This window comes from Lynx canadensis, chromosome D3 (genome assembly GCF_007474595.2).
Source record: "Lynx canadensis isolate LIC74 chromosome D3, mLynCan4.pri.v2, whole genome shotgun sequence".
Taxonomy (NCBI): domain Eukaryota; kingdom Metazoa; phylum Chordata; class Mammalia; order Carnivora; family Felidae; genus Lynx; species Lynx canadensis.
Genome location: NC_044314.2, coordinates 14,344,544 through 14,357,650, shown reverse-complemented (window position 1 = coordinate 14,357,650; position 13,107 = coordinate 14,344,544). Strand labels below are relative to the sequence as shown.

General features: G+C 35.9%; 1 protein-coding gene across 1 annotated transcript in view; it reads left to right on the top strand.

Moving 5' to 3' along the window:
- Positions 1-13,107, top strand: part of RELCH (RAB11 binding and LisH domain, coiled-coil and HEAT repeat containing) — a 109,601-nt gene that overhangs the window by 86,908 nt on the left and 9,586 nt on the right. The window contains 6 exon segments of the mRNA XM_030292259.1: positions 2,105-2,187; positions 2,388-2,451; positions 3,855-3,878; positions 3,880-3,994; positions 8,166-8,282; positions 12,660-12,748. Coding sequence (XP_030148119.1) covers positions 2,105-2,187; positions 2,388-2,451; positions 3,855-3,878; positions 3,880-3,994; positions 8,166-8,282; positions 12,660-12,748 — 492 coding nt within the window.

Sequence of the window (13,107 nt, the reverse complement as noted above, 5' to 3'; positions counted from 1 at the left end):
GGGAATCAGTTGTTGAATGGTAACAGATTATTGTCAAGTTAGGAATCTTCACATAAAGTGAGCTCTGCTGTCTCTGATACGGCGTGTGGGAAGAATGTGTTGACAGGTGCACAGTGTTGGGTTTTGTTACAAAAATTCCACAGCCCCCTCCATCTTCCACGAGGCTTAGTTCCACTGCAAGCTGACCAGATTGACAAGCATTTAGAAGTAATTTGTTTTTAAATTCTGACATTGAGAATGTAGGATTAGGATGCTGCCCTTTATTTTTTTTATAATCTTGTTTAATGTGTATTTGAGAGAGAGAACATGCATGAGCGGGAGGAGGGGCAGAGAGAGAGGAGAGCCAGAATCTCTAGCAGGCTGCACGCTATCACCACATGGATCCCTACACGGTTGTCAACCTCCCCAACCAAGCCAAACTCAGGAGTCAACGCTTAACTGACTGAGCCACCGGGCACCCTAGGATGTGGCCCTTTAAAAACAAAATGTATAACGCTCCAAAATATTGTCCTCCTGTTCTAGATTTAGGGTTGGTTGCTAAATGAATTATTTTACCATTAGGTTATAGAAATAGGTCTAATGTGCTTATCATGAGAAATGTAAAACAACAAACTGTAAATGCTAACTACTTGGAGCAGTCAAAACAGTTTTTTAATAATTTCTTTTTTCAAATATATCATAAATCTTATATCCTTGTAGTACTCATAATTAAAACTCACATTTCTTGAATGCCTAATCTTTGCAGACACAATAGTGAGGCATATTTTGGACAGTTAGTAGCACAATGATCCTTTAAGGTAGATAACAGTGTTACCATTTCAGATGAGAAAACTGAGTTTCAAGAAGATTATGTAATGCATCTAAGGCCACATGGCTGATAAGTGGAGAGCTAGAGTCTGAACCCAGATCTAATTCCCACATGTACTACTTTCCACTCGGGCTGCATTATGTGTCTTTGTACCTCAAAAGAGAAAGCTATGTGATGTAAAGGTTGGGAGTTTCCCTGTGATTTTTAAGTTGACTTGCCGTAGAACAATCAGAAGCAGTTTAGTGGTGCTGCTAGCCATTTGAGTTTGGTTTAAAAACAGTCCAGTTGTACCTTGTTGGTCATAATAAAACGACACCAGATTTTCTTCGAGAATTTTAACCATAGAATCCAGTATATATCTTCTTTTATCCAGAAAGAAGAAAGAAAGAAAGAAAGAAAGAAAGAAACAAAGAAGGCTTTCTTTTAAATTGCATTTTAATCGAACACGGAAATTGCATGGAGACTTTGACCAAAAGTACAAACTGCCATTGAATTGGTGATACACTCTGTTTTTGTGGACTGCTAAGCTATTTAAGCTTTGTTTTCCTCCCAAGCATTCTCTCCCTTTATTAAAGCACTCTAGTAGCAATATTTGCTTAGCTTCTAATTTTGGTTTTGCTTTTGTGTTTTCTCTCTTTCTCTTGGTCGTTCCTTTCTTCTTCCCATGGCACTGTGTTTGCTCTTTCCATGCATCACCTGTGAATACCCCCTGCGCTGACCAATCAGCTGTTGGTGAAGGGGGTGAATGAAACTCTGGTAGCTCAGAGGGTTGTTCCTGCTCTCATTACTCTCTCCAGTGACCCTGAAATGTAAGTGTCATCCCTGCCTTTTACATTCAGCATCCTTTCAAAATGTGCCTATCAGAAATAACCATCAGCTTTTCAATTCATTAAAGAATAGATTTATCTCTTCAAAATAATATATTGGATTATGTTCACTTGATTTTAAACTTTATTATACTGTTCATGTATCTTTTTTTTTTAAGTCAACCTTCACATTGGAGGCCATGTATCGAAAAGAATACATTAATAGTATTCTCAGTAAACATTTCCTAAACTTAAAATATGCTGATGGACTATTTCTTCCAAGCCGAGAAAGGATGCTCTGCTAATCTCACTAACATGTTGTTACCAGTAAGTATAGTGGCATGAACCAAAGGCTTAACATTTTAATGTCTCGTGTGGGTGACTAAACCAAGAAAGACCATGAGTCTGCCTGCCCATCCTCAGTCACAGCTAACCCAGTTCTCATTCCAGTTTACCAAACCATTTTTATTGCATGTTGACTGGTTTACAGCTGACTCTTCGAGGCATGAGTGAAGCGTTAGTTGACAAGCGGGTTGCTCCGGCCCTTGTTACCTTGTCCAGTGATCCTGAATTGTGAGTTCCACAGACTGCGACCTTAAGTTATCCTGTCTGTCTTTTTGAGCATTCTTCTTGTCTGCTTTTTTTAATTTAATTTGTCATTGCTAGAGACTAATACAGTATATTTACCTTATACTTAACTGTGATACACATTTTAATAATCAGCTTTTCATCTGAAAGAAAGTTTCAGTTTCTTTCTTTTTTAATTCTAACAGCTCTGTCCGGATTGCCACAATTCCGGCCTTTGGCACTATTATGGAAACGGTTATTCAAAGAGAGGTAGGAAATGATTGAAATTTATTATCTATGTACTGTTGAGGTGATGATACATTACCATCCATGCACCCAGTGGTAGGGGGAAGGGAGTATTATAACTTTTTTTATATCTCTTAGTTGGTTGTGGGCCAGAGGAATATCTCAGGATTTGAAAACATGATAGCCTTTTCCAAAGTGTATTTTCATATCCTAAGGAAATCTCTAGTCTATCTTCTCAATTAGAGAATTAAGTACAAGCCAACTCCTAGATGTTCTCTTTTAAGCCTAGCTGAGTATTGCAGTCTTGGGTAATCCTTCAAACCAGATCTAGTTCCAAAGCCTTCCATTATCCAATAGACTTCTGGATAGTCTTACGTAAATTCCTGATTGCCAGTTTGCCCAGATTTGAAGGCAATTTGACTGATAGCTTTAGGACCGCAAACCTATCTCAGTTTTACAAATGGAGGCTAGAGGGCACCTCTGTTCTTGTAACTGTGATCAGTGATGTGCAAGTCTAGTGGGCTGGCATCCTCTTGTTGTAGTGCACATCACTGTGACCACCCTCTGTCATGTCCACTGCAGGAGATCATCAAGGTCTTTCTGAAAGTGTATTTTGATTTAGAAACTTGTGATTTAGTTTCACGGGTGTTAGGTTCTATCTGCAACATTAACTCTAAGACACTTCTCAAAATGAGTATCAGAATTTCATTCTTTGTTATCAAATTGGACATGTTTTTATACAAACGAGAACCCCTACAGATTAGAAGATAAGTCATCTGTGGACATATTACATAGCCACTGAAATGGAAATACACATTTTACCCCCCAAAAAAGAAACACTATTTTATGAAATTCCTTTGTCATACAGATTTTCTAATAATAAAAATTAAACAACTTTGTTACTTACGGGGTGGGAGGGGGGAAGTTTTCCATTTTTTCCCTTATGTATTTCACTGGTGAAGCAACATTAAAAAAAATATCATTCTGCAAAGCTTGCAGTCTTGGCAGAATTTCAACATATTCTTAAATCCTAAAATAAAAATGTCTTTTAGGGAAATGTGAGTAAGATATAAGTCATTAATGACTCATTGCTTTCAGAAGGTGAATAATTGGCTAACTTACTGTGATTGGTTTTGAGAACTAAAATTTAGGTACAAAATCACTATAATATTGTTTTTCTCTAAATACTGTGGGGGTCTTTTGTTTCTGTAGTTTTAAGGGAATGTTTGTATTTTCAAAAAATAAAGAAAGAAGAATTAGCAAGCATAAATAAAAATGTGTTGTTTAATTCCAGGCTTCTACTGTCATGTTGATATAAATCATTTGAACCCATGCTGAAAGCCATGTTTAATATGTATCTTTCTCTTTAACAACTCTACTCAGTTTTTAAAATTCTTTGAAATAACTGTAAAATATCTAATTTTAAGTTGCTGGAAAGAGTGAAAATGCAGGTTGGCTTCTTTTCTGGAAGATCCTCAGTACCAAGACCAGTATTCTTTGCATACAGAGATCATAAAAACATTTGGTAGAGTTGGGCCTAATGCAGAACCAAGGTTCCGAGATGAGTGTAAGTTGCATTTTTTACCCTTTTTTTTTTCCTGACTCGTAACGTAAGATCAAACCAGAAGCTCCTCTCAGGATTTGTCCTATATTAAAACTCTCGTACACTTTATCTTCTGTATACTGAAAGGTAAAAGTGAACCAAGCTGATTATTGTGAACTGATCAGTAATACTATCTATTAATGGATGGGTTTTATACGATACACCGAGTGTTGTAACACATATGAAAAGTACCTCATAAACACTTGAAGTCATTTTTCTTTTTTTTTTTTTTTTTTTTTTTTTTTTTTTTTAAATTTTTTTTTTTCAAACGTTTATTTATTTTTGGGACAGAGAGAGACAGAGCATGAACAGGGAGGGGCGAGAGAGAGGGAGACACAGAATCGGAAACAGACTCCAGGCTCCGAGCCATCAGCCCAGAGCCTGACGCGGGGCTCGAACTCACGGACCGCGAGATCGTGACCTGGCTGAAGTCGGACCTTAACCGACTGCGCCACCCCAGGCGCCCCTGAAGTCATTTTTAAAACATTTTTAAATAACTGAATTTCAAAATGCTGTGCTGAGTTATATCAGAGCTTATTATTTAACTCTCATTTTTAAGGAAATTTTTATGTGTGTCTAGACATGTTCTTATGAAAAATGTGCTTTTCCTTGCACTTACTATGCCATTCAGCTATGATAAATGATTTTGTTTTATTGCATAGCTTTTTGATCTAAATGATCTGCATGATTATCTGCTAAAAGCATTTTCTCTAGTTTCTATAATACCTCTTTTACTGTGGGCCTCAGCCTTTATGACAGTAATTTCCTTTAGTGGCATCAAATCATCCAGTAATTAGTACTCCAAAAGCTTGTCAGTTATCCCTGCTGTACTTTAGTCCTTTAATTTTTAGCATTGGACATGCTCTAGAGAGGACCCCAAGTTTGGCTTCTTGAGTCATTTTGGTTTCTAGTACAAAATTGGATTTTCCCATGGTCTAGTTGTTGCATATCCAGCTGATATTTTTAATATACAAAAAACCGTTGTTAGGATTTGGACGCAGTGTCTGAAGGTCTGTGGAGGGCAATGAACCTTACTGAACTACAGAAACGCAATCACGAGATTATTTTTTAATGGGTAATAATTTGATAACATGAGAGAAAAGAGCAATATTTCACATTAGTTAACAGGAAAGTGTTGGTATTTTAGTTAGCAATAGGGATAGTTCCACATACGGTAATATCAAATTACAGGTGAACCTAGTAAAAAACTCTGTTGGTACTTTGACCGGCTTTGTTGAGGATGTCATTGCTCTGAAGTGGAGAGATTAAGTCCTGGTTCCTTGGATCAAGGAATTGGCTAAATAGGCAATGAGTCTTTGGTGTGTGCCTGTTATCGAGTTAATAACTCTCTAGAACAGGGATCTAACCTTTTCGTGTGTGTTCAAAGGAAAGGTTTATGCATCACAGAGAAGAAAGACATTTTCTTTCATAATGGTCCCAAAATACAAAGGTTGGCTTGGGAAAAGATTGAGGATAGACGTTCCACTGTTTGAATAGGTGTAATAAACCTATATAAAATAGGTGTAATAAAGTTTACGTTAAACTTTATCCTGAGGATTTAATGTCCTATATTAAGGCTAATGGTAAAGTAGAACCCATATTGACAAGGATGTCATACTGTTATTATCTGTATTTATGGGACAATTGCTTTAGGAGTTTAGAGGAAGGGGACAGAAGAACTGGTGGGTTGTAATAATCTTCCTTGGAGTGGCATTTTGGATATTTGTTCATTCTGTTTTTTAGAGAATAGAGGACATTGTTGACCCAGTGGCCTTTTCTTTCCCAACTCTTCATTATCACGGGACCTTTGGGTCTTGATTTTATTTCAGGGGCCATTGGTTTTAATCTGGAACACAATGCAGTCGTTTTGTTGTTGTTTTGTTTTCAGCTTTTTTACTTTATAAGGCTCTCTGAAAATGTTCAGTCATATGCTGGAGATTTTCTAACATGCAATTTTACATTTCAAGTTAGTTTTTTTAGAAGTTCCTCTATTTCAGTTTGGAGCCCATTTACAAAAATAGAGGTAAGAGTCCTTTTACTTTGGCTGTTGAATCTAACCCAATATTTTTTGAAGTTCATTGAAATCTATTTTTATAAAGTCTCCTATTGATTTATCTCTATTTCGTCTGTAGTTTAGACTGTGTCCAATCTGTCCTTAAGAAAAAGGCTTCTGAATGGCTTTAAGTTGTCCATTTCCTATTTCCTTGCCACTGAGGTCAGTTGTAGAATTGTGCATATCTTGGTTATTAATCTTTTAACCACTAATTTCCTTCTGAGAGGTTATCAATTAGTAAATTAATTGCTACAGAGGTAGTAGCTAGGATAATATGTATATGAACTGTTCTTATAGTAAATTTTTCTCTATCTTTTGAGATTTAGGAGTATCTTTAGTGATAGCCTTTAGTTGGCTCTAGAGTTTAAAGTAACTTCTATAAATTTGTTTTCTAGTTAAACAGTTTTAAGGGGTGATTGTGCAGTATGGTTATTGAGTTCCTGAGAAAAACATTAAGGAAAGGATTGCTTATATAGGTGGTCAGAAAAGGAGCAGGAGGAATAAATAGGCCTGGTGTCAATAGATAAAGAAGTTCAAGGAACCTTCTAAAGATTTGGGTAGAAGTGAATCCAAAAATTCTCTAGAGAGACTATCTTAGAGCCATCATTTTGTTGAGGCCTCAGCATGCCAGTTAGTGAATTGGAGTTTCAGTGAATTCAGGGAAATCAATGAACGTTTGGAGTTTTTGTCTCCTAATTTTTTTTCTAGAGTTCCTCTTAAGTATGCTGTTATTAATTTTAACAAGTCAAAATTCCCTAAAAATGGCCATTGGTATTCTAAGTTATTGTGGGGGGGTTTTGCCATTTACTAACGTAAGTATAAAAGTTGTGATTATATTGTTGGTTTACTGAAGAAGCAGGAGGTTTTCTAGGAAGAGATTATGGCTTTCACATAGACAACTCAGTGCAAACATGAAAGAAGTCACTACAGATTGGGTCAGAAGTCTGTGCTTATGAAGGGTGTTTTGGGATCCCTAGCCAAGCAGAGATTAGAAAGGGGCCTTATGAGCAACACTGTGGTAGTCACTGACCCTGGAACCATTTCTTCAAGGAACCCTGGTTTTCGTGGGAACTGGTATTTAGAAAACACCATCTTGGGCAGTAGACGTGCTCATTGCTACTGAATTGGATGCTGTTTCTTGGGCCATCCCTTTATTTTAGCAGTAGGTTGTCTATGTTTTTGAAATTTCACATTATTCATTGAGACAGAAGATGACTTGTGAGCCCTTTGAGTGACTTGAACTAAACCACCAGTGCTATTTGACATTTGTCTTGCTAAGATTTGAGAAAACTAAAGTTAAGAACTGTTTTTATGAATTAGTCAGAGAAAGACAAAAATATAATGACTTCACTCATATGAGGACTCTAAGAAACAAAACAGATGAACATAAGGGAAGGGAAACAAAAATAATATAAAAACAGGGAGGGGGACAAAACAAAAGAGACTCATAAATATGGAGAACAAACTGAGGGTTGCTGGAGGGGTTGTGGGAGGGGGGATGGGCTAAATGGGGAAGGGACATTAAGGAATCTACTGAAATCATCGCTTCACTATATACTAACTAATTTGGATGTAAATTTTAAAAAATAAAAAATAAAGTTAAAAAAAAGAATTGTTTCATGAAGAAGTGAAATAATTTGATGTTGAAGAAGAATAAGTATACTATATTTATCTTTTGTTTAATAACAATGGTAATACCTGATTTTTATTTGTAAAGATAAAACTTATTTGTAAAGATAATAGTAACACAAGAGGTAGGGTGTTTACATTTGTTTATTTGGTTTTCATCCTTCAAATTAGGAAATTTAATTTCAGTGAGGCCAAGTGACCTGTATACATCCTCATAATTAGGTTATAGTGCCAGTGCTATGGTCTCTTCCTCCCAAATGTTCTTATTCCGGAAATCATGCTTTCCTCTCTAGTATGAAAAAGCAAGTAAAGGATTTGGGTAACCTTTTGAAATCATCTAGAAATTAAAATGAAATTTTATAAATTTTCAAATGAAAAAAATTTTGTTCAACAGATGAGTGTGGTATGTGCAACGTTTTAGAGAAAAATCTAAATTTCTTTTTCTTTTTTCAGTTGTTATACCACACTTGCATAAGTTAGCCTTGGTGAACAACTTACAAATTGTGGATTCTAAAAGACTGGATATTGCCACCCATCTTTTTGAAGCTTACAGTGCACTTTCCTGTTGTTGTATCCTTGCTTTATTAACGTGTATCTATATTTATATGACCAGTCTTGCGGTGGAATCTCCGTTGTTGAAGTTTGGAAACTAATATTTTTTTCTCTTCGACTTACTTATATAATGATTATAGAAAATTAAAATTTTGATTTGACTCGCCCCACTCCTTATTCTAGCTCTCATAAGTTTAAAAGATCATTTTAAGTCCTCTGTGCTTTTATGTTTATAGTTTTGAAAACATTGACTAAAGTTTTGTCTATGTTAATTGGCTATGCAACTGAGTAAGAAATGATCATAGCTGAGGCTTCTGTTAATCAAAAGGAAGCCTTGTATGTGTTCTGGCATTTCGGTCTTTCAGTGAAGGTTTAACCATCCATGTCCAGTGGAATGCTGTGGCGAGATATCACTCATTGAAAAATACAGTGCCAACATGGCTGATCATCTCCAGTGATGGTAGAACCGAAGGAAAACTCAGGGCACCTGGGTGGCTCAGTCAGTTGAGCGTCTGGCTCTTGATTTTGGCTCCGGTCATGACCCTAGGGTTCTCTCCCCTTCTGCCCCTCTCCCCACTCACACTCTCTCTTTCTCAAAAAAAAAAAAAAAAAAAAAAAAAAAAGGGGGCACCTGGGTGGCTCAGTCCGGTAAGCGTCCGACTTCGGCTCAGGTCATGATCTCGAGGTTTGTGAGTTTGAGACCCACGTCAGGCTCTGTGCTGACAGCTCAGAGCCTGGAGCCTGCTTCAGATTCTGTGTCTCCTCCTCTTTGTCCCTCCCCTGCTCATGCTCTGTCTCTCTCTGTCTCTCAATAATAAATAAATGTTTTAAAAAAAAAATGTTTTTTTTAAACTGAAGGAAAGCTCTAAGATCATCTAACTCATGTCAACTACTACATTTTATAAATGATTAAACTAAAGCTTAAAGACATTAGTGACTTCTATTTTTTTTTTATAGTTAAAAGCAAAACTGTGACTAGAAAAAGAACTTTTGCTGTCCTGTTACGTGCTCTTTTTACTGTCCCAGGACTAGTAAAATAAAACCAAGAAGGAGCAGAGATCAAGATGAGCAGGGTGAGCTCCAGCTTCTGTGTTCTCCCATGAAAAGGCAGGCGAGGTCAAAAAGAGGAAATAAGAGATTGAAAAAGGATTGAAAGGCTGACTACTCAAACAGAACTATAGAAGCTAATGCTAGACAACATAATCAGAGAATTCTAACAGGAAAAATGACAGTAGAGAGAGGTTCCTGGAGGACACAGAAAGAGTTGCATTGATATTTATGGTTCCATATTGTTATATACCAGTTTGAAGTAGGAAGTAAAGTGAACAGGTAATTTTAAATAAGGTAGACATGTTCCAAAATACCACTGATGGCTATTTTGGTATATACCAGTTCATTGGCACTGGATTCTTGACTGGAATGTTCCCAATGGGAGATTTTGTTTTGAATAAATCAAGCAGGGAAAGTAGAAACATAGAGCTATCTGTTAAGGAGCTATTTGTCCTTTTGGAAATGTTAAAACTTTAAGTTCAGTGCATAGTTGAGAGCATTTTATTTTTAGGAATCAATTAATATAAATTACCTCTTCCTGTGGATGACATAAGCCATGTTTTTTAATGCAAATTATAAAGTGGCAGAGACACTGTATTTTGGTAATTTTGTACTTCAACTATCCATGTATCTTCTATAAGTTTATTTCCACTAAAAGGAGAACTTGCTATTATTCTTGATTTATCTCGTTGGCATTTTCTACTTAGAGAAAATAGAGGAAGCAAAAAGAGGAAGTGATATTCTGAATTAGTAAGGAACCAGTCTTTACTAATGGAGAAGTGACAAGACCCTTTCAAGAAAGTAATAATGGCATGTCAAAGAAAGAAAATATCGCTATGTTTGTACCTTCCCTAGACTTTGTGAAAGTAGATGTTTAAAAACTTAAGCAAAAAGTGACGTATAATCTATGGCAGAGAGTTCCTTAAGGAGTATGCCTCAAGGGAAACTGAAAAGTCAAAAGATCAAAAATTCTAGCTGTATAAAACCACTTATTCCAAGTGGGCAAGGCAGTGGTTTCTAAAGAGAATAGAATCTGTATAGAAAGAATATTATTGTGTGTTTAGGTATGTACACAATATAGAATAATATAATAAAGTCTTTACACCAATATAGTAAGGGGAAGAACATCTTAACAATAGACCCTGTTTGAATACTAAATGTGTTAGTTCTGAATGAGTCATAACTTGTGTCAACAGAGTGGCGTGGCCACAATAAAATCACATTGTCCTGTGATCCGAATCTGTTCTGCTCTTCCACTGCATTCTAACCTGATAGAACACAAGAGTATTCCTCTCAACATCATATTTTAATAAGGACATGGAAAAACTATAGTGTTTAACATTAGGTATAGTAATAAGTGAAGAAATTATGTTTAAAAAAAATCAAAGGAATTTAGAAATGTTTAAGCTGGAGAAGAGATGGCTTGGGGATGAAAAGGTGATTCAAAATTATTTTTTAAATATTATTTTAAAGGTTATATAGAAGAAGGGTTAAGCACACTGTGTAACTCAGGTGTAGAGCTAACACAAGAAGGTTACAGAGAGTCTGATTTTATTTATAAGAAAAACTTTCTAATTTAGCTATTAAAAATGAATTGAACCTCTTACGAAACTACGAATGTCCTATCAGTGTTAGCACTTAGAGACTTTGTGGCCATCACTCACAGATGAGGTAGAGTTGATTCCTAATATCAGGTAGGATGAAATGACCTCTAACAAAGATTGTGTGATTCTACAAGGAAAGGGTAGAACCAAACAGTAAGTAGAAAGAGAGGGGGAGACTTAACCCTTTACCAACAAATAAGGCCATCTTCAGCTTCTCAATCGGTATCCATATTTCTCTAGATCAGACTCTTGACTGCCAGTTGAAAGGTCACTCACAGTTACATTTTGGTGGTATTTTCCCCATATCTAGAAAACAAAACTATGTAGCCATTATGTTGTAGCCCTCTCTATGACTACAGGAATTGGTTCAACCAAATGTCATCTATATTTTTAGTACTTATAAATATAAGTCACTTGTTATAGGAGGCTTGTTTACAAACAGCTTTTATTCATAACTATTTTTTTAAGTTTATTTAGATCATAACTGTATTTTTAAGGTAAAAGTTATATATTATACTTAATAAAATTCATTATTTTTTTTTTTCCAAGAAAGACTGGTAAACTTTTTTTTTTTTTTTTTAGAAAGAGAGTGTGAGCTGGGGGGGGGGTAGGGGGAGATAGAGGGAGGGAGGAAGGGAGGGAGGGAGAATCTTAAGCAGGCTCCATGCAGAGCACGGAGCCCAACGTGGGGCTTGATCCCACAACCCTGAGATCATGACCTGAGCCAGAATCAGGAGTCAGACATTCCACCAATCCAGGCACCCCTAATTAACCCATCTTTATAAGGGAACTCATTTATTGGCATTTTTCACCTTAATATGGTATAACATTAAATAACTATTTTTAAATGGCCAGCAACTATGATGAGGTGAGAATGTGATGTTAATAAACAGTGAGTTGTTTTCATGAGAAATGCACCCTTTTTCTTGATCCCTTTGAATGTCAGAATAATCAATAAAACTCAAAAGTGACCAGGAAACGTAACTAATACTAAATTTATATCATTACAACAAAAGTTCTCTTACCCAATTCAATTAGGACCAATAGCAGGTCCGTTTAATAGGATGGTTAAAGCAGGACATCAGGGAAATAGTGTATATAACTTATTTTAACTTAATATACATATTTTCTTTACCAATCTTTTGATGTAGGACTGAGGCATTTCTTTTGTGTAAGTCTGCTGAGTAAAGTGTCTTTCTTAAATAAACCACATCCATAATGTAATTGTGATTTTCAGTTTATGTTTCTTTAAAGAGGATCTGGAAACATTTCTGATACTGGGTGTAGACCTTTTTCAGATTTTTATATTTTTTCCTAACCTTCTACACTTGTTTCATACATCCATAATTAAACAGCCACATTTTAAGCAATTGGCCTTTACCGTTTTTTTCTAAACTTTTCGACTTAGTTGTCATGGAAACATTAATTTTCATTTCACACTCATTTGAATATCCAATTAAATTACATGATTTACTGTTTACACTCATTTCATGTGTTTACATAACATGTAATTAAATTATGTAATGTTACAATAATCCGTACCACTGACGTAAAGGATTTGTGGGAATTAACACAGTTGACTCTTGATAAGTAACTAACTCAACAAATGCGAATCATGCTGGAGGGAAGCCTGTTTGCTCCAAGTGATCTGCATGCCTGAGGCGTCATTGTTATTATTCTCTTGTTCTGTTGGACATACCAGTTTGTTTGTTTTTAATTCCCTTAACTCCCTGGTCTCAAGTCATTTCAGAGGATTTAATGGTAAATCACTTTTTACCTGGTCTCAGATGTTTACGGACTGACATGGAGCATCTTTCTCCGGAGCACGAGGTGAGCTCCCATGATGATGAAGCCACTGATTATCCGAGCCATGTTCCTATGTTTTACTGTCTCCTCTTCAGACTTGCGTTCTTCTTTGTGTGAGGCATGAGTGTGATATGCTGTGCTTTTAAATTTTAATACTTTATATTTTAACATTTGAAATAGTATAGTGTCATCTTATGGATTTTTATTTACTGGTCGGGAGATCTTGAGAAGCCCCTTTATCATCTTTGATCCTCTGTTTAATTCTGTATAGTAGGGATAACATACTTTCCTTCACTGAATATAGTTAGAATCTAATGAGCTAAGGTACACGGAATGCTTTCTGATCTGTAAAATGCTATACAATTTTTATCTCTGACCATTAA